This window comes from Ambystoma mexicanum, chromosome 1p (genome assembly GCF_040938575.1).
Source record: "Ambystoma mexicanum isolate Mex_15411 chromosome 1p, UKY_AmexF1_1, whole genome shotgun sequence".
Lineage (NCBI taxonomy): Eukaryota > Metazoa > Chordata > Amphibia > Caudata > Ambystomatidae > Ambystoma > Ambystoma mexicanum.
Window position 1 is genome coordinate 600,582,152 of NC_090921.1, and position 22,269 is coordinate 600,604,420.

General features: G+C 46.9%; 1 protein-coding gene across 3 annotated transcripts in view; it reads left to right on the top strand.

Annotated features, from left to right (window-relative positions):
- Positions 1–22,269, top strand: part of RFX2 (regulatory factor X2) — a 580,927-nt gene that overhangs the window by 209,811 nt on the left and 348,847 nt on the right. For all 3 annotated transcript variants that reach the window (XM_069649559.1, XM_069649558.1, XM_069649560.1), the window contains one exon: positions 5,518–5,592. In XM_069649559.1, the coding sequence (XP_069505660.1) occupies positions 5,518–5,592 (75 nt within the window). The remainder of the gene's footprint in view (positions 1–5,517; positions 5,593–22,269) is intronic.

Genomic DNA, 22,269 nt, shown 5'->3' on the forward strand with positions numbered 1-22,269 from the left:
TAAACCCTCCAGTGATGGGGAACTCTCAGGACTCCACTGCTCACTTTTATTATGTGCCATACTGCAGCCCCATAATACATGTAATAACATTTTAATTGGTCAGGTGTAGGCCCACTCCACATCTTATATGCCCAAAATACAAAAGAATATAACACACTCCAGTGGGGAATGAGACCAGGAGGACAGGCTGCAAGAGAGTCTTTTTTTTATATAAGAGTTGGCATCCAGAGAACTCTTCTGCCCGAGAGCGCTCTGGCAAACATTACAAAGGTGTCAGCTTAAGTAAGAATATCGCGTCATACATGACATCATTGTATAGGGGACTACATAGACGCAGGATTGACTAAAGCAGTTTGATACATATACAATGTATGATGCTCCCGCTGGATTGGTTGTTCAGTTGGCGGGAGGGTTCGTCCCACGAGTTTCAGCTGCCTGTGTCCGGGTGGGGTGAGGGTCAGGTCACGATGCCGGGCGGGCCCTAGCTAATCTAACATAACATATTGTTTCAAGCATGCACTAAATAAGTTACTGAGGCTCCTTTGAGCAAATCATTATACTCTATAAATTCTAAGATTACAACAACATCATTATTTACTGGGGTTTTAGGGGGGTTTATCACAACTCGGGAGGGCTCGGTCCAGGTGGGATCATTGATCATAGGGTAGGTCTAAACGCATCAAAGAGACTATGGGGCATGCTGACACTTGTTAGTAATGAGGTGCAATATACTGTAACAGAGGTTGGCTTTTATTAGTCGTGGAACACTGGGGTGGGCATCGCACTGGGGTTACATGTCTGGCACATCAAGAGAATACCTAGCGGGGCCATGGGGTTGTACTGGCAGTAATTTTCCAGTATCAGGGGTGAAGGAGGCATAGGCATGTTTGTGGAGATGAATGGGCTACAGGGCCTGGTTCGAGCTGGTTCACGCACAGGACAGTGATCTCAGAGGAAGGGTGAGGTGTTACATTTATATTGTTGCAATTACCTCCGGCTCAGGCGTGAGAATGGAGCTGTGCGCCTTCGAGAGACAGTGAGAAAAGGGCGGGGACCTTGGAGCGCGCTGTGCGCGCCGCTGCAGAGGGGAGAGAAGCCTTTTCGCAGTATCGCGGTGAGGCCTAATCCAAAGATGGAGTCAGAGGTGTCCAAGATGGATGCCGAGTGGCTCTACAGCAGCCCCTCCTGCGTCGTCATCAGCACAGGGACTGGTTATGTACACAGGAGCAAAAAGGAGGTGTCCCCCACTGTTGGTCGAGTAAGTGGCATATACCTTAGACTGAATGAGTGAGGGGGGGGGCCCGATTGGCCCTGCCACTTCCACACACAGGCCTCCTTTCTCCATTAGCTATGCCAAATCAAAGGCTCTCCTGTGTCTACAGTATATAAAGGGGACAAAGACGCAGTGGTGGTTGAGTTTTTTTTTTTTCCAATGGAATGTGGAGTCGGTCCTGCTTCGCTGTGGGAGACATTTAAAGTGCTTATCCGGGGGAGCCTATGGCTAAGGAACTTGGTGTACTTGTGTATTTGCGGAAATGGCTGGAAGGATCACTGAGTTGCAAAACAAGTACAATCAAGATGTAAACTGGTTTATGGAAAGACATTGCTAAGGCGTGTAGGGGAGGACTGGTCCAGGAGACCCCCCTCGCCTGCGCTTTCTCCCCAGGTGAGGGCTATGGCTCTTTTGGGCGTCCCCTCATGCCACCCGGGCCCAGGTGGTGGAGGGTTCACCCACTGAAGACATTGCCCGCACGTATTAATTGCCCACATGTATTAAAATGTAGCCAGGCCTAGAAACCATTTTGTCTGGTAAAGATGGTGTGAGCTCAGCGCACTGTAGTGCGGCCCCCACCCTTGGAGGGTTTCAGTCATCCTTGTTGCCGCAGCACCCTGGCAGATCCGCTGCGAGCACGTTCCCATGAACAAGACGGATATGAGCTAGTGTAATACACTAACATTGTAACAGTTCACCTCCTGCAGTGTATCATCGCTCCCAGCATGACCCGGCCAGTAGGCCTAGGCAATGAAAAGAACAGTAAAATAGTCATTAGATGACAGACAGTCTTTATATATTAATGTTGAGACTACTCGCAAAGGATGCTTTCTTCCACAAAATGCCTTACATTACAAAAGCCTGTAAAATGTATAAAATATAAGAAAGCATGCTTCCATGATATAAGCAATGGCGAGCCCACACCATTTCAGTTGGGTACTAATAATAAAGGAACGCACCAGGAATCCATTTGTCACGTGTATCACTGGGAAACTTACACCCCATGGGCTTGCGCCATAACTGAACTAATGCTGCTAGAGGACACAAGAAGACGAATGTAACCATACAGAGGGCCCATGTGAAGGATGCACGAAAAGGCGCATGTCATGTGTGCATGTCTAGGCCCCACATGTGCCACCACCGTCACGAACAAGTGGCGGGTTACTTTCTATGTTCTCCACCAATCCTAACTCTACCTCACTTACTGCAAATATATATATGCATATAACTAAATACTGTACTTGTTAAAACATAATGTATGAATAAGGTGCTCAGACTGGGTATAATCGAGACACATCCAGCAAAGTTTAAATGCATGTTTTGTATTGTTTTGAATAAGTATTATAGAGTGTTCAAATGTTTGTGATGTCTTTACCTAAATCGGCAACACACGAGGGAGATACCTTTGTGAAATACGTGCAAGGCCATTCCCCCTCCCACCCTGCGAAGGCTGCCAAGGCATGAGAGCAGAGACCGCGCCGCGCTGCTTTACCTCCCCCAACCAGACTGGAGCCGCTTCAAAGACTTGTAACCCCCTCTGTAGCACCCAAGGCCGCCACCTGCATTATTTACAGCACAGCAGTAAACCTCTGCCTGAACACATGCGCCCCCTCGTAAACCTCGCAACCCACCGGACCATCTCAGACTTATGGCCCTGTGAAATCAGGACACCCGACACTTTGACAACACACAGCGGAACATCCATAACAACTTCTAACAAGGCAGAAAGACCTGTACCGCCCGTCCCAGGCCCTGAAGCTTAGCTCCTCGACCTATGGCCCCGGTCAACAGGACACTGGTAACTATGTCCTGACGTATTACCTCCAGACCCCTCACAAGGTGCATTCCTCCTGTGTTGCATTAACCTGTAGTATAACCTATTGGAAGATTTACTAAAGAAGATAATATTGCAATGATTGAATGACTGCGGTGTGCATGGCCTAGGGCAAATAAGTCAGGAAAAGACATTCATCTCTGACACTGGCCGCGATGGCACGACAACACCGCCCGGATGAACTCTGCCACCCTGCCAGGCCCAGCCCAACCCACGAGGCTGACCAGTGACGTCTTCCAGCCAAAGCCAACCACATCACAGCAGCACCTATAGTTAGTCGTCGCCACCCAATCCCCTTGAACTTGTGCCCCCTATAGTGTGTAGGTTCTTATGACGTTTTTTGTAAATATATACGCCTGTCTTTGCTATTGTCAGACAGAGCGCTCTCGGAGTTTGCAGAGTTCTTTGCATGCCCTATTCTGATTGATAAACTCCCATTTACGCTCACCCGCACTCTGTCTTGGCCTTATTCCCATTTTGGGAGAGTCCTTCATTGTCTCTCATTGCGGGGAGGATTGTGCTGTTTGGGGACGCTTGCTTTCAGGCGCACAGGGAATGTAATGAGACTGAACAGTCAGAAATACAATACTGTATTTACATTACTTTGTCTTCCCAACTCAGTCTCAAACTGTAATTTTGACTCTAACCATAATACATAAGTGTGTACATAAGTGTGTCGGAGTAGAGGACCCCAGCCTCCACAGTTTACCCATCAAGATTCTCCATGGCCCTCTGCCCACATCATCCTCCCTGGTCTCTCCAACAATCCTGTTTCCTGGCCACATTTAAGTATTTTCTGACAACAATGCTTTACTATGATTCGTTGAGAGAGGCTCCATGTAATTTATATGTGCAAGCACTACACAATTAGCATTCCATCCTTCAAGTCTGTTTAAGTCAGTCCCCAAGCTTGCAAGGCCATCCATGTTTTCCTCTGTTGCGTCTCTCCTACTCAGAAACCCAGCCTGTGACTGCCCCCGCCCGTTTCTATTTAATTCTTAAGTCAGACCTGCAGCATGGGCCCCCCTGGCCACCCTGAATCCAAGGACCTTCCCCAACTTAAGCTCTTCAGGCCTAAATGCAATGAATGTCGCCCCCCCCCTTCCCCTTGCTCCCAAAAAAGGCTAGATTCAGGCCCTCTTGCTGCCCATTCAGCAATAAGCAGCCACAATCCCCATCCTGCTCTCTCATCACCTACCTTAGCTGTTGAGGTCATGTTGCCATAGCGTCCCCCTGCACTTTTGCACAAGGACCCTTTAATGCCCTGCACAACTGGCACTACAATATGCAGAATTGCTCCAGGTTCCATAATCCCCCTCTGTCCACATCGCCCCCCTCGCGCACCTCTTGGTCATCTTCCTCCACCACTGTCTATCCGTGGGATAAAGCCAAACTGGCGAGACACAAAGAAGGAACAAGTGAACGATAATTCCTTGCCCCTTACTTGGAAGCCAACTAGAGCAAACTTGGTTTGGACTGGTATAGACCAGCCTCTGGCTTCTGACATAGCCACTCAGCATCCTGTGTAGTTGGTGCTGGGGTGTGGTGGTTTCCGGGGCAAACCTGTTTGGCTGACCGGCAAAACATTTGTTCATAGCTCCTTTGTGTGAATGGTTGGATGGCTAAGGCTAGGCCTGTGTTTATGAAAACTGGGGAGACCATGTCCCTCCATTGAATTATGTTCGAATTTTTGGGAGTTAATTTAACAGTGTGAGTACTTTTGCCATGAAGTAGCTGTTGCCGACATTTTAAGTATGAAATGTTGCCATGCTGGCTGGATGGGGCTGTCCTAAGCTTGGCTCCCGTTTGGATTTTCAGGTACTGGATGTCCTTTCTGGGCTGTTTTCATTCCTCCCCTCCCACTGGGTCATCTGGGCCATTTGTATTGCCACCTTCCCATGTTTTATTTCCCAGGTCATGTTCCATGCTGTTGGAAGCTGCCATCACCTAAACATTGATGGCACCCTACTGCCCAGCCTCGACTATTTATCTGAATCCTCTTTGAACAACCCATCAGTGTTCTCTTTGTAAATGTATAAAACTGCAATCCTGTCTAGGGATTATTTACTGACAATTCCACATCAAATCTGCTCAAAAGTATAACTGCTATCCTGATAGATTATATGCAGTTAGACCTTTTTCTAGTCATTCTTTTTTGGACCCACCTGATGAAGAGGCCACTCATTCTGACTCCTCCAAAAATGCAAAGGAATCCAGGGATACAGATGTTGAGGAAGAAGAAACACCTGTTTTCTCAATCCAAATTTTTCATTGAATTTCTGAAGGCAAATGTATTAGTTAGAAAACAAAAGGTTCATTTAATATCGTTATGCAAATATCATTATTTGGTAATTATTTATAAGCTTTAAACCCTCAGTAATCTTTTTGCTTTTATTGGAACCTTTTTTAGTTGCAAATGGCGATTGAAAACCTCCAAAAAAATGAAGGCATAACCTCTCATAAAAGCAGCTTGCTGAACAGCCATGTAAGTTGGACTTTATTTTCACCATTTTCTGCTGAAGTACAATTCATCCATCATTAAGTGTATTTCGGAATTAAGACAGTATGGAATGGAGAGCGCATTTGTTTTTCCTTGTCAAATAGGTTATCTTTGAAATAGGCAAGGTGGAAAGCGAGATGACCAATGAAAGAGCGGTGGGCCATGAGTGAGTAAATGAAGTGGGATGTGGGAACAGCGTTTGGGTGCAAAGTTACGTACCAATACCATCCGAGGAATAGTGTGCATAATGAGAGATTAGTTTGAAAAAAAGAACACGTGCAACGAATAAAATGGGATTTGTGAGACCTAGTGTGCCGTGGAGAAGGGATGGTTGAAAGAAGTGGTCACCTTTTGATTGTGAACTCGTGGTTCTGAAATGTGCGATGAATCTTTAAGAAACATTGTTTTGTTAAATGCTGTGGGTGCATACATTTCACGTTTCTTTGGGCAACTCCATAATTGTGCATTTGCAGTGTTGAAAATGTTGCAAATGTGAATCTGGGGAAAGACCTAGACTGTTGCATTAAATGGAATATAATCCTTCTCGATAAAGGTAATTCTCCTAGATAAATCGTCTTTTGATTCTTCTATGGCCCCTGACAAGACTACAACATTTTAAATAATGAAAATATTAGCTTTTTTTGCTATCAAAATGGAAACAGAAATATGTAGGACTCAGGAAATTACAATTCACAGTAGGCATTTAAAGTTAGTTTTTGTATTGCTTTGATGGATTGCACATGGTTAGATTTGGACTTTTTGGGCATTTAGCAACACGTTTCTAATTGTGAATGTTGGCATGTGCCACACTTGGATATAATTGTGAACATTGGCTTGCGTCACGCCTAGATAGGACTGTGAAGGTTAACTAGTGTCGCACTTGGATGGATTTGTTAATGTTGGCAAGTCCCACATTTAGAACTGTGACTATTGGCATGTACCACACCTAGATAGAATTTAGGAACACGAGCCTGCATCACATCGAGATAGTACAGTGAACATTAGCCTATGCCACCTATGATAGACTTGTGAACATCAGCACATGTCGCATCTAGATGGATTTGTGAATGTCAACAAGTGCCACACTTGGATAGAAATGTGAATGTTAGCGTGTGCCACACTTAGATGGAATCGTGAACATTGGCCCGAGTCGTATCTAGATAGAAATCTGAATGTTGGCATATGCCACACTTAGAATTAGGAAGGCTAGCAAGTACCACATTCAGATAGAGTTGTGAACATTAACCTGCGCCGCTCCCAGACCGAATCGTGATTGACGGCAAGCACCACACTTAGACAGAATTGCTAATATTATCATGTGCCACACTCTGATAAGATTGTGAACAATAGCCTGCGTCACAACTAGATAAGACGTCAGCCAGAGCCACATCTAGATGGAACAGCGATTGTTAGCCAGTGCGACATCTAGACTGCATTGGGAATACTATCAAGGCCAGCTTTAGATAGAATGTGAATGCTAACCGGCTCCACATATTTGGATACAGTTACGAATATGGGTGGGCGTCCTATATAGAAAGGTTTGTGAATATTAGCCAGCACCGGATCTAGGTAGAAATGCAAAGATACTCATGTGCCAAACCTAGAAAGAACGTAGAAATTTAGCACATCACTTCTAGACAGCGATGCCAATAACCAACCCACTAACAATTTTCACCCCTCTGCTTACACCTCTCAAACTCGAACCAAACACAACCTCAACCGTATAGCACAACAAACCGCACAAACGTCACCACACCAACAAAACAAACCACACATAGACTTGCACAACAGTACACAATGGCTACCGACCGGAAAGCACCCCAAGCTCAGCAAATGGTGTTCCCGAACTGAAGCTGCCAACAGCACATCACTGCTCTCTTGCACTTTTCCCGCTCGTTCCCACTAACTTCCCTTTTCAGATCTGCCACAGTGCGAGGGGACCACTCCGGTGGTGATAGTGCGTGGTACAAATATCCTTTAACATTAACATATGCAAAGTTCTGGGATTTCCTATTTAACATGTTATGATTGCCGTCCTCAATTCTATCTGCTTGGTACATTTAGATGGGAAAGGTATTTAAGCAGAGGTTTGGTTAATCTGACTTCATTCTACTGAGCAGTGTCAATGGCCAACTTATTTGGTGGATTTATCTGTACATATAACTAGTTTGCAGCTTTGTGGCCCTGGACTGAGGAAAAATAAAAAAGGGATGTCATACAGCAGCTTCATTGGCATTGTTTTAAGGTGCAATACAGCAAATGTATTGATGGGTTTTAATTTGCCAGGACTACTATGGGTATCGGAGAAATGTATATCAATTTACTGGCACTATAAATTGGCTTATTTTAATTTAGGTTTGCAGCTTTCTAAGTATGATCTATTGAGTTTATATTGATACCAATGAGAAGGTTGGTAAAACCAGCTATCGATCCAATATACAATATGAACACTAATCTGCAGAGGAAGAGTGACCTAATGACAAAAGCCATTCATCAAAGGCCTGTTGAGTTATGCATGTAATTTAATATTGTTTCCCCAGCACCAAATCCTTCTGTGCACATTCTTTCTGGGCTCGGTCTATTGCTGTGATATAACGGACATACAAGGAACTCTTCCCTTCCACACATCTTTCAGCCATTTGCATTCCCCTCAACTGTCTCATGAAATGTAATCCAGTATGTGCTGCTCATTTCTGTTTCTGTGTGTATGAAGCGTATGTCATCTTTCACATGTTTAGCCTCCATGGAGCTGAAGGGTCTTGTAGCACAGACCTCCTTGGATTTCAAGGAAGCATGAAGCTTCTGCATCATAGTGGTAAGTGTGATGTTGGGACCTAGAGCGGTCTTGGTGTAAGGGCTGTCCTCCCTCCAAGTGATCTCCCACTGCCTGTTCAACTGCACAGTCTAGCCATACACACTTGTGAATACCTCCCGGAGGGAAAGACCTAGGCTCACAGGCTTGGCCTGTGGTGAAGAATGACCTTTTCATCTCTGCAGAGATCCTATATACTGACTTAACCCGGAAAACGTAACACTGACAAAGGTTGAATCTACCTCCTGTCTTTCAGAGTCTCGATTCCTTCATGCTGTGAAAACTGCTTAGCCTGGACTGAAATGTGCCTAGGTCAGATATTCCAGTACTGTGGAACCCGCAGAATCATTTCACATGTCTTCGGACGACCTTTCGAGGCACTAAGAAAATAATGGCACACATTCAGTGCTGGTCTCTGTACCGAGCTTTGCTATTAGTGTGTTCATCAAAGCCTGTGAAGCATAGACGACATAAGCAATCCAAAACACCTCCATTGAGTTCTTACCCAAAATGTGACTTGCCATATTGACATTCGTCATTTCATCTGATTATTATTTTTTCTTCTGTTCTTCAGGCCCCTGTTGCCCAATAATGTAGACTTTCATTGACCTGTAGTTGTCACTGTGTACATAACACTGACATTTTCTCTAATCCCTTCACTTTCACGTTTTGAGCCTTCAGAGTTAGTGGACTCGTTATCCTCTATCGAAAAGGATGGCATTCGTGGGTCCTTCCATACTGGAAATAAAAAAATAGTGCAAGCTATCACCGAAGCTGTCCTTCCTATTTGACCCCTTTTTAGATGTTTTGGTGAAGGTTTATGACAAAAGGCCTCAACCTTCCCCTGTACTGATGCCTTCACTTTCAGTTGATGTTCCTTTAGAATCGTCCACAGAATTTCCTCCACTAAATGGAACAAAAGTAGAGGAAAATGATTCCCAATATTAAGAGGAAGGCACCCTAATAGATGCTTTTAAACTAATATATTGCTGAAAGCAATGCACACTCTTGATTTACTTCTCCAGACAAACCAGTTTACTCATGCTAATTTTCCTTGTTTCAATGTCCTTGCTGCCCTTTGTTGTCCATGTAGGCTTTTATTAAGGAAAAACCTGTTCATAATTGTTATAGGCCTCATTTCAAGACTTTGAGCACAAAGTATTGCACTTCTAAGGATGATGTTTTGTGTGTGGAGAGTCTGTCAGTAGTAGTTTCTGTAACATTGAACGAAGGGAAAAGCCCTGTACAAAATTCACCCTTTGTGTTATACGAAGATTTTGAATCTTTGCAATCCTAGAGAAAGAGTTGCCCAAATGCTGCACTATCACAGAATTTCTGTCTGTTTTTTGGCTTATAATATTCAGAACTGGGAATCGGCTGGCACATTTTCAGCGCTTCTTGCTTGGGAAGCCAAACAAGTATTCTTGTACCTTCTTTGTTCAGTTTTATGGTAGCTTCTTTTCAGCCAAAGTGACCAAGGCCACTTCAACACAAGTTTGACCCATTATCAGTTTGATGTGCATGAAGAGCAACACGTTATAGGTACACCTTCTTCCGCTCTAACAAAGCAAGGAAGTTGCGCTTGGGCTCCAGATATTGGTGTTCAAATTAGTGGCAGTTGCATGAGCTAAGTACTTCATGTCAGAAGAAAATATTTCTAATATGTACCACCATCTCATTTTACAAGTCGGATTAGCTACTTAAAGCCAGGCAATCTGCAAAACCTCTTCATCTTCAGACTGTTGTATAATAGAAAAATTGATTTCGATCGAAACTGAACATTTTTATTTTCCTCATTTACAAGTCTAAATGCAACAGCTAAATCCATTTGACTATGTAAAGTGGGTAGAGTCAGCTCAAACATGCATCCCCTGTGGATGGAAGTCATTCCACATTCCCTATTTTACAGATACCTCGACCTCGGCACTGCTTACCTTTTTTGGGGGGCGGTCGGATCACCCCCTGCTGTTGCAGTGAGCCTCCTGACCCCAGGCAGTGAAGGGAGGACATCCCCCTTCCTTGCCTCTGAGATGCTGCGATGACTGAAAGGCTTCAGCATGTCATTTTTGCAGAGGGCATTTATTGCCTGATTTTGGACAAGTGAGGGCTCGTTGGAAAGGGGAGACTCTCAGCAGAAATCCCGACTTGACCACCAGGGATCTGATTTTGAGGGTGGGCCCCCCAAGCCGAACAGGCCCCAAGCCCCACCAAAATTAACGAAAGGGGGCTGTTTTGCACCCATTTCTCCCCCCGAGGAAGGCAAACAAGTAAATTCTTGGGGCAGACCCGGGGGAATCATGGGCTGGACCCATGCTTGTGGGCCAGCACTCCCCACCCCCCAAGGAGGGGGCAGATCCTTTCTGCTTCCCTTGGGGCGGGGGGGCAAAGGGAGAGGGTCTGGCCAAAGCTCTAGGACGGTCAGGGCTGCTGCCCCTGGCACCTGTCTCCCATGTTGAACAACCATCCCCAAGTCCAGCAACAGTCGTGAGCCCCGGCAGGGTTCTCATCCCTTCCCAGAGGGAAATTCTGTATCACAGGCCAATCTGAGCACCGGGACAGCCAGCGGTGCCGACTCCGGGCTTGGGCGCCCGTCTACCTTGTTGGTCAACCGTCCACATGTTCACCGGCGGAGACAGTTAGCCCTGGCAGGGTCCCCATCTCTCCCTGGAGGTAAAGCGTGTAACAGGCCAGCCAAAACTCCTGGATGATCGGGGGTGTTGTGCCTGGCCTTTGTCGCCTGTCTCCCATGTTGGGAGACCATCCCCAAGTCCAGCGGCATTCCCAGGGAGCATCGGCGGGGATCAACAAACTTTCCTGAAAGGAAAAGCTGTAACGCAGCCCAGCCAGAGCTCCGGGACGGCCAGCAGTGCTGCCTCTGGCACCTGTCTCCCATGTTGGGCGACCATTCCAAAGTTCTGTGCCGGTGCCAGGGAACCCTGCCAGTGTTCCCATCCCTTCATGGAGGGAAAAGCTGTAACGCAGCCTAGCCAGAGCTCCAAGACAGTAGGGGCTGCTGCCCCTGGCGCCTATCTCCCTTGTTGGTTGACCGTCCTCTAGTTCACCGGCGGTCCCAAGGAGCCCTGGTAGTGTACCAATGCCTCCCGGAGAGAAAATCTGTAACTCAGCCTGAGCTCCAGGACAGTCGGGGCTGCTGCCCCTGGCTTTGGGCACCTGTCTCCCATGTTGGGCAACTGTCCCAAAGTCCAACGAAAGTCCCAGTGAGCCCCGGCAGGGTGCTCATCCCTTCCCAGAGGGAAATGCTGTAACGCAGGCCAGCCAGAGCTCTGGGACGGCCGTTGGTGCTGCCGCCGGGCTTGGGCACCTTTCTCCCTTGTCGGTCAACCGTCCACAAGTTCAGCGGCAGTCCTAGGGAGCCCAACAGGGTTGCCATCCCTCCGTGGAGGGGAAAACCTGCAACTGAGGCCAGCGGTGATGTACCCGGCCTCTGGACCCGGTCTCCCATGTTGGTTGAGACAGGCACCAAGGCCGGCGACCACACTCCCGACCATCCTGGAGCTCAGTCTAGGACTGCGTTACAGACTTTCTCTCTGGGAAGGGATGTGGACCCTGCCTGTGCTCCCTGGAACTGGCGCTGGACTTGGGGGTGAACAATCCACATGCGAGACAGGTGCCCATGAACCGGACATCACCCCCGACCATCCTGGAGCTTTGGCTGGGCTGCGTTACAGATTTTCACTGAGTAGGGCTGGAGACCCTGCTTGGGCTCTTTGGGACTGCCATTGGACTTGTGGTCGGTCGACACTTTTTTTCTTTTCCGCCCAGGTACGTGCACCCACACATGTGATGTACCGTTTTCGTCGGGACACCTGTGGGAATGTGGGAGGTGTTGCTGGTGTGTTTCAGTGGTTTTGTGGTGGCAAATGTCTAAAAATTGTGTTTTTCTCCCTAAATATTGGACTTTTCTGAACCATGTGGGTAATGCATTCTAGGATGATTCGCACAAGTCAGACCTCTTTGGATTCCCATGCGTGTCTTTTCAGAAATACATGGGGTTCCCTGTTTTCCTTAGTGGCTGCGACACCTCAGGCCCAAATCTATAGGTTGTCCACAATGCCAAAATCCTAAAAATGTCCTCTCCCGGAACCCTTTGGGGATTGCAGTGGTTTAGCCTTTTCCCTTTGCGCCCAGGTAGGTTCATCCAAACCTGGGAGGTACCATTTTCGTCGGGGCACCTGTGGGAATATAGAACATTTGCTGTTTTCTCTTTGTTTTGATAACATTTTCATACATTTAGTCGTTGCTTTAGGCACTGTACCCTTTTGTAACCTGCACAAGTCACCTATCCTTCAAAAGGTCTGCCTGTGCTCTTTTGAAAAATATATGCGTGCCCCTCCTCACCATATTTGTTTTCCTTATTTTCACATGCTAAGTACGTCTGTTTAGGCCGTCGTCATAAAAAATCCTGTGTACAATGTCTCAATGTTTGGCTTGTGGTATTACTTGCTTTGTGAAACATTGTGAAAAATGTGGTATTTCCTAACTAGAAGGGTCGGGGGAATGTAGCGATGCATTGCTTTTCTCAATATTAATATTAGGTTCAAACATGTCCAGCATTTTTCCTAATTTTTTTTTTTTTTTACCCCAAGCTATGGAAGTTTTACCTACCTAGTAGTTGCCTGATTGGGCAAATGACCCCTTCCTAAACTTGGAAATGTGTCTACTTTTCAGAAATGTATGCCTTTGTCTTCCCATTCAGCTTTCCTACCATCCTCTTGCATTCCATCCATGCTTGTCCTATTGGGGAAAAATCGTTTACCTCTCACAAAACTGATGATAACCTTATAAAAATGAAAGCCTGGAAAATGCCGAATTCAGAACAACAAACAATTTGTTCCTACCTCTTACAAGGAAGAAACCACAGGCGGCTTTGTACATTTTATTTGCATTTTCTGAAAAAACACAATACTCCTACGTCCCGTCCCCTTTCCTCATACTTGTGGGACATGCCATCCTTCGGGACGGGACCGGAGCACTTGTGTTAAAAAGCATCAAAAATTAAATTTTAATTTAATTTTTGTCCTTGTATTTTTACGCTGGACCCTCCTGAGCTGCACCCCACACATCACCCTTCAGTCCTTTCCTCTGTGGTCTGGGGCGGACGAACTAGCATCACCGCGATTTTTTTTTTTCTTTTCATTCCCTTTGTCCTTCCTGCTCCAGTTCACGGTCATCTTGCCGCAGCATCTGGGATTCGTGTCCTGTTCATCCTGCAAACATCGTTTTGCGAGGGCGGATCCCCACTCTCTGCCTGGAGTGTCTAGGCCCGGAACACCGTTGAGACTCGTGTTTCTAGTGCGACTCCCTTTCTGTCCGTGCACTCAAGTGTTGTCTTGTCAGGTGGGAGGAGGTGGTTGAACACAATCTTACACCACATTTGCAGCTCTTCATCGATGGAAAAAAAGAAGCGTCTGGTGAATTCTTTGCTTTTTAGGGCACCCCCAACCAGGAGACTCCTTCCCAGGGTCTTTCAGGACCGGGAGGGGCTCAAGTAGCTCTACCAGGGATACCCCTGAGGTGTGCTGCAAGGGGCCTAATAGGAGCACCAGAGCTTCCTCTGAGGGCACCTGCTGCAGACCTGCCAAAACTGGATCTTCTTCCGAGGTTCCCCGTTGGGCCCAGTTCTGTGGCTCTGGGTACCAGGGTTCGCCCTGAGATTTCCGCATCTGGAACTTCCCGTAACGAGTCTCAGCTCGAGGCACCTCTCGACGGAGCTAAACGTACCGAGGTTCCCCTTCTTGGGGCTAAATCTAGAATTGAGGGTCCCTCTTGCCCTGGCAGTGAGGTACATCCCTCAGCCTTCCCACGCTCATGGCCGTGGTGATACCAGTTCTGTCAAGGGGGCAAAGATAAACACCCTAGATCTGCCAGCACCAGCTCTGCTGAGGTTCCTTGCTTCAAGGCTAAAATGGCACATAAGGCCCCCCCTACTCCCTTGGGGAGACTATTGCCTCACTCCTGTGATGCAGTTCGAATCGGGTGTTGACAAAATGGTGGCCCAACCTCCGCAAACCACGGCGGCCAGTTTGACTACCTCTCTTACACCAAGGTTCACTACGGCTGGTGCTGGGGTGCCTCTTTTTTGGGGCAGAGCAGCCTTTTCCACACAATGTGGATAAGAAGAACCCGTTCTGCCCTCCAATGGATTGGCGTGCTCGGACACCGCTGCCTCATACAGTCTCGCTCCCTCCTGCATCCACACCCTTGATCTATGTGGACACATTTGATGGAGGTCCATCCTGGCAAACATCCTCATTGCGTTCATGGTGGTATGTCCCTTCCGAGCCGTCTCGGCCCACCTCAGCTCCTAGACCATTGTCTGAGGATGTGGTTTTTTTGGGAAATTTCAGACGCTGATGCATTCTGATCCCATGGAGGAGTACTTTAAGGATCTGTTTAGGGAAATGTATGTGGTGCCTCCTCTGCCTGTCGGACCTCCTCCTCCACTTACCCTGTTAGAGAAAACACAGGGAGCGCGGCATAACAACATTTTAGGACCTGAGGCAGCATATCAGTCCACTGCTCCTGCTTCACTGGACTGCGATCAGGCGGACCAGGACGGCAATGAGCCGCCTCGCTCGATTAGAGCCTTTCATGACTAGGTGCTGGACATGATAGCAATGCTTGACATACCAGTACCCGAGGCCCCAGCTCCACAAGAGGGGGTGCTTTCTGGAGCCTTCACTGTCACCTCCGGAGCGCACCAGCCTGTTCCTCCAAAAGGGCGTTTTGGCTGAGACCTGTAAGGTATGGGAATACCTCATTCCGGGGAGCATCTCAACAAGAGGATTGACGCTTGCTACAAGCTTCATGCCTCTGAGAATATTTCTTTGTTTGCTTGTCCGCTCCCTTCGTCGACAGTGGTGGCAGCAGCCATTCTCCAGTCCAAACTGGCCTCTGAATCCTCCACTGCAGCGGTCCAAATCCTGCCAAGGAGGACAACCTCCTTGACGCCATTGGGAAGAAACTATTTTCCAATTTAGCTCTCCAGCTTCGGCAGGCTAATACCGAGCTTATCCTGGCGGCGGCCAATGTCAAGCTATGGAGGGAACTAGCCGACTTCCAGGAAATGTATTCCTGCGGATCGGGAGGTTCAAGGACTTCAAAGCTGGTTTGTCGGAACGCCAGAGAGCTGGCACAGGATGTACTGGAGGCTGCGGCACAAACACCTTCGCTCGAGGCCTCATGGTCCGGGTCGACCTCTCCTGCCAAGCGTGGCTCCATGCTACAAAGTTCTCAAAGGAAGTGCAGGACAAGGTGCTTGATCTTCCTTTTGATAAGGAATTGTTTCATTCCACCACAGATGAACTAACAAAGACCAAGCCAAGCACTCAGACAGCCAAGTCTTTATCAGTCCTGGTAAAAACTCCAGCTAAGGCTCCTTATACACACAGGTCAGGGTCCCAAACTCAGGCCTTCTCTGGGTTCAGGGGTTTTTAGGATTGCAGTGCACACCGATCTGATGCGCCGGCTGGCGGGCCATGCCGTAAGCAGCAGTGGCAAGGTGGCCGGTTTTTCTCTCCTGGGACAGGTAGTCGACAAATCATCCAAATTATATTTTTGGTCGGTCGCACGAGACTCCGGTGGGAGGACGAATTTTGTCTCATCTGGAGGCGTGGCAGAAGACCGATGGGTTTTGTCAATCGCTCGGGTGGGCTTCTGCTTGCCCCTCCACTCTACCCCGCTCTTCAACCCTCCCTTTCAGCAGACTGGGTCGCCCTCCCCCAGAGCCAAGGTATAGAAATTTCTAGACGTCCGAGCGGTGGAGCCTGTTCCCCAGGGAAGAGCCTGTTCCCCAGGGAGCAAGGGGAGGGCTACTACTCCCATCTGTTCAGTGTCCCAACCCGACCAGGCTGGCTTGCGCACTATCCTCGATCTTTCCAAGTTCAATCTTTCTCCTCCCCAAGAGAAATTCAAGATGATTACGCCCTGCCAGATAAAGTTCTCTTTCTGGAAGGGCGCCTGGCTCAGCATGGTAGACCTCCAGGATGCATACTTGCACATTCTTATTTGGAGCCTGCATCGAAAATATCTGCGGTTCTCGGTGGGAGCAGAACACTTCCAGTTTCACGTACTCCCTTTTGGTCTCCGCTCGGCACCGCGTGTCTTACCAAGATGTCGGTCATTGCAGCATTCCTCAGACTGCAGGGGATTCATGTATACATATACTTAAACGATTGGATCCTGCGCAGTCTTTTACCACATTTGGCTTTGACCAATCTTCAGTCACTCCTTCAGCTCCTGTTCCATCTTGGGCTGTCTGTGAATTGGCAGAAATCATCCATGACTGTCGCTCAAGACCTGATCTTTCTTGTTTTCCGTTTGAATACAGTCAGTACCAAGGTGTTCCTAACGACGGACAGGATGGCAGACCTGTCAACCACATGTCGGCTCTTCCTTCAGTCCTCTCATGTTGGCCTGGTGGTTCCAAAGATTTCTGGGTCTCATGGCCTCTTGCATGTTGGCTCTACCTCTTGCATGTCTGACAATGAGGCGCCCTCAGCTAGTTCTTTGGAGAGGCTAGTCCCAGGCTTTGGATCTGGATTCCAAGATTCCAGTTCCATCCAGCATGATGGCAGATCTACAATGCTGGTCTTCTGCCAACCTTTCAGTGGGGGCCTCCTTCCAGGAGCCCTGCCCACTAATAACGGTTACTACAGACTCCTCCCTTCTGGGGTGGGCAGTGATGCTGCGTCACCTCGAAGTATTCAAATTGTGAACACCTCAGGACAAACAGTTTCATATCAGTTACCTGGAACCCCTGGCTGGGTTCCTGGTGCTCACATTATTTCAACCAACTATTACCAACAGAGTGGTATGTATTCACACAGACAATTCTGTGGCGATGTTTTACATCAACAAGCAGGGTGGCGCCAAGTCACCTCACCATACAAATTTGGGACTGGGGCATCCAGCACAATGTTTGGCTCCAGGTTGTACACATCCCGGGTCACATCAATGTGACTGCAGACTCACTCACTCAGTCAGCAGCCAGTTACTATTGGGAAATGAACAGTGATGTCCTCCAACATTTTCCATCAATGGGGCACTCCAGAGGTGGACCTCTTTGCAACTTCTTCAAACAAGAAACTTCCTCTTTGTGTCCACGGACGGGCTCTGAGCGTCCTCCCTGGAGTACACCCTCCAAATCCCATGGGACAACATAAAGGATTACGCCTTCCCTCCATTGGCACTGATTCATCGATCACTCTGCAAGCTCAGGACTGCATCAAACAGCACTCTCCTGTTCATGGCTCTTTGGTGGCCAGCCAGATTCTAGTTTTCGGAACTACAGCATTTGTCAATTCTTCTCCTGATCTGATTGCTCTGGTGAAGGAGGTCTGGTATCTGCGGAAATCACCAGCTGTTGCACCCCTCCCCACAATCGTTCAGCTTGGCGGCCTGGTGCCGGACTTCGATCTTTAGCGCAGTTGAATCTGTCCGAAGACAATATGCGCATTATCCAAGCGGCCTGGAAACCTTCTACGAGGGCCCAGTACAGGAGCAAATGCTCAGTTTTTGCCACTGGTGTTTAGCTAAACAGCTTGATTCCTAGTCATGCTTCGGTCGACACCGTTCTATCCTTTGTCTCTCACCTGGCAGCTTCTGGCGTCCATGTTCTGTCATGCAGGACTTATTTATCCGCCATTGTGGCCTACATGTCCACGGACAGCTCTTTTTCTTTTAACTAATCCAGTCATCAAAAGGCATTTTGCAGGCCTTCTTCATCTCTTCCCGCAGGTGCGGACTCTTCATTCCAAATGGGATGTAAATGTGGTTCTCACCACGCTGTCATAAACCGTTTGAACCCATGGCCACTATTCATCTTAAGTACCTCTCTTGGAAGGTTGCTTTTCTGATCACAATAACCTCAGCAAAGCGAGTAAGCGAGCTATACGCTTTCTCCGTGGAACATCTGTTCCTCACTTTCCACAGGGATAAGGTTGTGCTTTGCACTCATCCTTCCTTACTGCCTAAAGTAGTTACTGATTTTAATTTGAACCAATCGATCTCCTTGCCTGTCTTTTTTCCTAATCCGGCATCTGATGCCAAAAGTTTTACATAACATGGACGTCGGGCGAGCCCTGACATTTTATCTCTATAGAGCGAGTGAACTCTGAAGCGCCTCACGCCTCTGTTATGTTCGGAGATCCGAAAGGGAAACCTGCTTCTAAAGCATCCATCTCCCGCTGGATTGCCTCTTGTATTTCAGAGGCCTATAAGATTCAAGGCATTCAACCACCAAAGTGCATCCATGCACAAATAGTCCGGGGCATAGCGGCTGCTGTTGCCTTCCAAAAGTATGTAACCCTTGGGAGTCCATCGCCAAGGCAGCCACGTGGGCCTCCCCATCGGCTTTCTGCAAACATTACTGCTTAGACCTGAGCTCCAGGGCTGATGCCCAATTTGGCCAGGCTGTTCTGAAAAACGTATTGCAGTAAAGGGATTTTACATCCAGTCGTACTACCTATGGTTGTGCTTCGGAATCTACCAGTTAAGACCTTGTCTGGTCCTTCCAAACTGGATCCGCAAGAGCTGCTGAAGGATGCAGACTCCAAAAAGGTGTTTGGTTACCAACTGAACCTGTCTACAGCTGAAATCGAAAACACCTCTGAGTGGAAGTGGATAACCTAACCAACAGATCTGGCTTCAATTTTCATGAGAATCTGCAGAGGGTGAGCAAACACCAGGGTTATATTTTATTGCTACTTTTCACCTGATTACTCCCCCACCATGGCCCACCAGTACCTGTATTCCTCCTCAAAGAGCTGGGAGGAGTTGATTGATTCCTGCTTGAATAACTGGGTACTTAATAATCCCTTTAGGGTTTGCAGAAGGATTTTTGTACAGCCAACCTAATATAGTGAACTTTACTCATAGTTTACAAATTACTGCTATTGCTGAAGACTAACCGAACCATTTAATTACTGAGCCGAGTACTATTTCTAAATTTGAACTGTCTATAAAAAGAATTCTTGAATTAAGTTGTAGGTTTCTGCCACGTTCCTTCCAGGGTAAAGATCAGCTGCACGGCGTAATTCTAAACCTGGATTGTTGTGATTTCTTCTCAGAGACACTTTCTTTTTTTAGTCAAAGCTGTGACTCCCTTAGTCTGTGCGCACAATCAGATTTGAAATGCTAACTTTAGTGAGGCATGCACATGCAGTTGATGAGGCACTGCTCTCTGGAGATGCACGCATACTCGTAGCCGGTTCCTTTATCAACCCTGAACGCTACTCTTTGTCAGCACGCACTCTTGCCGACTTCGTTTTATAGAGTACCATAGATTTCCTAGCAGATGACCTTAAATCTAAACCGATTATTTAGACTACACTCCAACGGGGACCAGCTGATCAGTTCAATGCACTCTTACTGCAACGAGAGTGCATGTAAAATAACTTCATACAAGAAATGGAAGCTCTGCGCCCCACTGTATTTCAGGATGTCCCACGCAGTTTACAGCACGAAAATGTTCTTCTGTAATTTTACTCTACCTCCACCTGAATTAAGGCTTAGACCAGAGAGCTTCACCTTAATAGAACCTTCCTGCTTGACATGGATGATGAAAGGCAGTTTAGAATGGCGTGCAGAAGCTCCACCAATCATCTTTCAGCTCCCTTTCCTCTATTATTGCTTGGGACACTTATTCTTCAGAAAATGTTGTTAAGGCCCAAACCAACAGTTTCTCCCTAGTCTCCCCTGTGTACACCCCAAAGTATATGTGTAACCCAGGGTCCAGACCACTCAGACCTGACGGTGACCACCAGACCCAACACACCATTCCCTAATGCGCTTTCAGATACAATATGATATATCGACAAAGCATTGATTTATTAAGCATCAAAGCACTGAATATTTTAACAAAAAAAACTTTACACAAATATTAGTAAGCAATGATGACCCCAAATTCAGTCAGTAAGATGGAGGGTTCAGAGGTCCGTTATTGGAAAGGGCTGAAAGGAGGGAATGTTTAAGACTGATTTGGAAAATATGCAGGGAGAAGGGTGCACAGATAAAGGAAGAAAGTTCCAGTGTTCATGGGTGAGGAGTGCGAAACAATGGAAACAAGAGGGAAGTCCAGGAAAGTTTGTGGACTGAGTAAGAGCTGATTTTGGGAGTGTAGAGCGGTATTAAGGATGAAAGATAGAGTGGAGGGAGACCACAGATTAATTTGAAAACAAAATGAAAAAGGATACGTGTCGAAAGGAGGAAACGATATAGATAGCAAAGAGGACTTAATGGAAGAACAGGGAGCAAGTGAAAAAGAAAAAGAAATGGATGAGTTATCAACTAAGCCAGTGGGCGAATGGGAAGCAGAAAGTCCAAGGGGACAGCAGACCAATCAGTAAGAGTAAGGACAAGAGGTAATGAGGAGCTTATTGGCATGAAAGAATCGATATGGAAGAGTGCAGCAGATGTTGAATAAAAAGAACCTGCAGGATCGGACAATGTTTTAGATATAGAGAGAAAAGGAAAGGGATGGGATGAATCAAAAGTAACCCCTAAGTTGCAAGTGGAAGTAGTGAAGTAAAGGCAAGAATGGGGGAAAGAAAGGGACAGAGGAGAGTTGTGGGTGGTGGTGCAGAAAAGAGCACCTCAATTTTAGAGTGGTTGAGGTGAAGGTAAGAGAATATCCAGATCTGTATAGTGGAAGACAACTCGAGATAGTAAAAAGCATGTCGGTGAGTGAGAAGGAAAAAAAAAAACTATTTGTGTGTCTACATAGTAATGCCAGGATAGATTGTAAGAGGATATGTGAGCAGAGAGAGGGGTAGTGTAGTGACAGAATACGAGCAGTTGGAAAGATGGGAATAATACCATTTAAGCGCAATCCATAGGCTAACCTTCACATTTCTTCAACATGCAATCTATAAACTAGCCTTCCCGATTCTTCTAGTTTCTAGGAGCAGTACATGTGCTAACCTACACTATCTTCTAAGTGCAATACATGTGCTACTCTTCAGTTTTCATGTGCTCACCTACATGTGACAGTCTTAGAAGTGTTGTGTCTGGCTATTTGCATATCTTTGCAAGTCGTTGGCTACCCTCACACTAGCTAACTTCTAGATCTACAAGTGCAAAGGATGGGTTAAACAGCATATGTCTTGGGGCATCATGAGCAGACTAACATTTATACTGTTATAAGGTGAGAGGTTGTCATGAAGCATAATAGAGGGCAGGCTTTTTAAAGTAGGAAAATGATGCATGAGAAATGACAAACTGTTAATGGCATGCTGATGGACTAGGCGATCAGGTGACAAGCACGTGTCATCTCTTCTGGTTTTTGGATTCACTTTGTCTGGAACTTCACTTCCTGTGGCCATCTTGGATCAGTCTCATCTCCAGCCCTTCCTCTGGGAACTAAAGCAAGAGAAGGAGGGGGGTAGAGTTGCTTAACGGATTTCGTGAGGGCTGTACTCTTGCCTTATTTAGTAACACGAAAGAGAAGGGGGGGGGGGCTACAAACCCTAATGGTTGATCATTCAGCTGAGCATCTATAATGCTCCTGAAGGTTTTTGATTGTCTCCGAAGGAGGGAGGGGGGCAGACAGAGCTGGATTCTCTCTCCCTACCTAGCTACCCTACCTAGCTGCAAATTCTCTCTGGTCAGTGCTGGTGTGCCCCTTATCTAAAAGTGGATGGAGAAAGTTATTAAATCTAATTTCTTTTTTGTTCACTCATTATTGGCTTCAGTCACAGTTTTATTGTATATGGTTATGTTTGAGACAAGAACAGCCTAGACCTTACTGATGTGCAATGTTTAATATAGCTAGTAGGATAGTTGCCAACAGTATTATGGCAATGATTACTTTATTGGCCAGTACTGTGGGC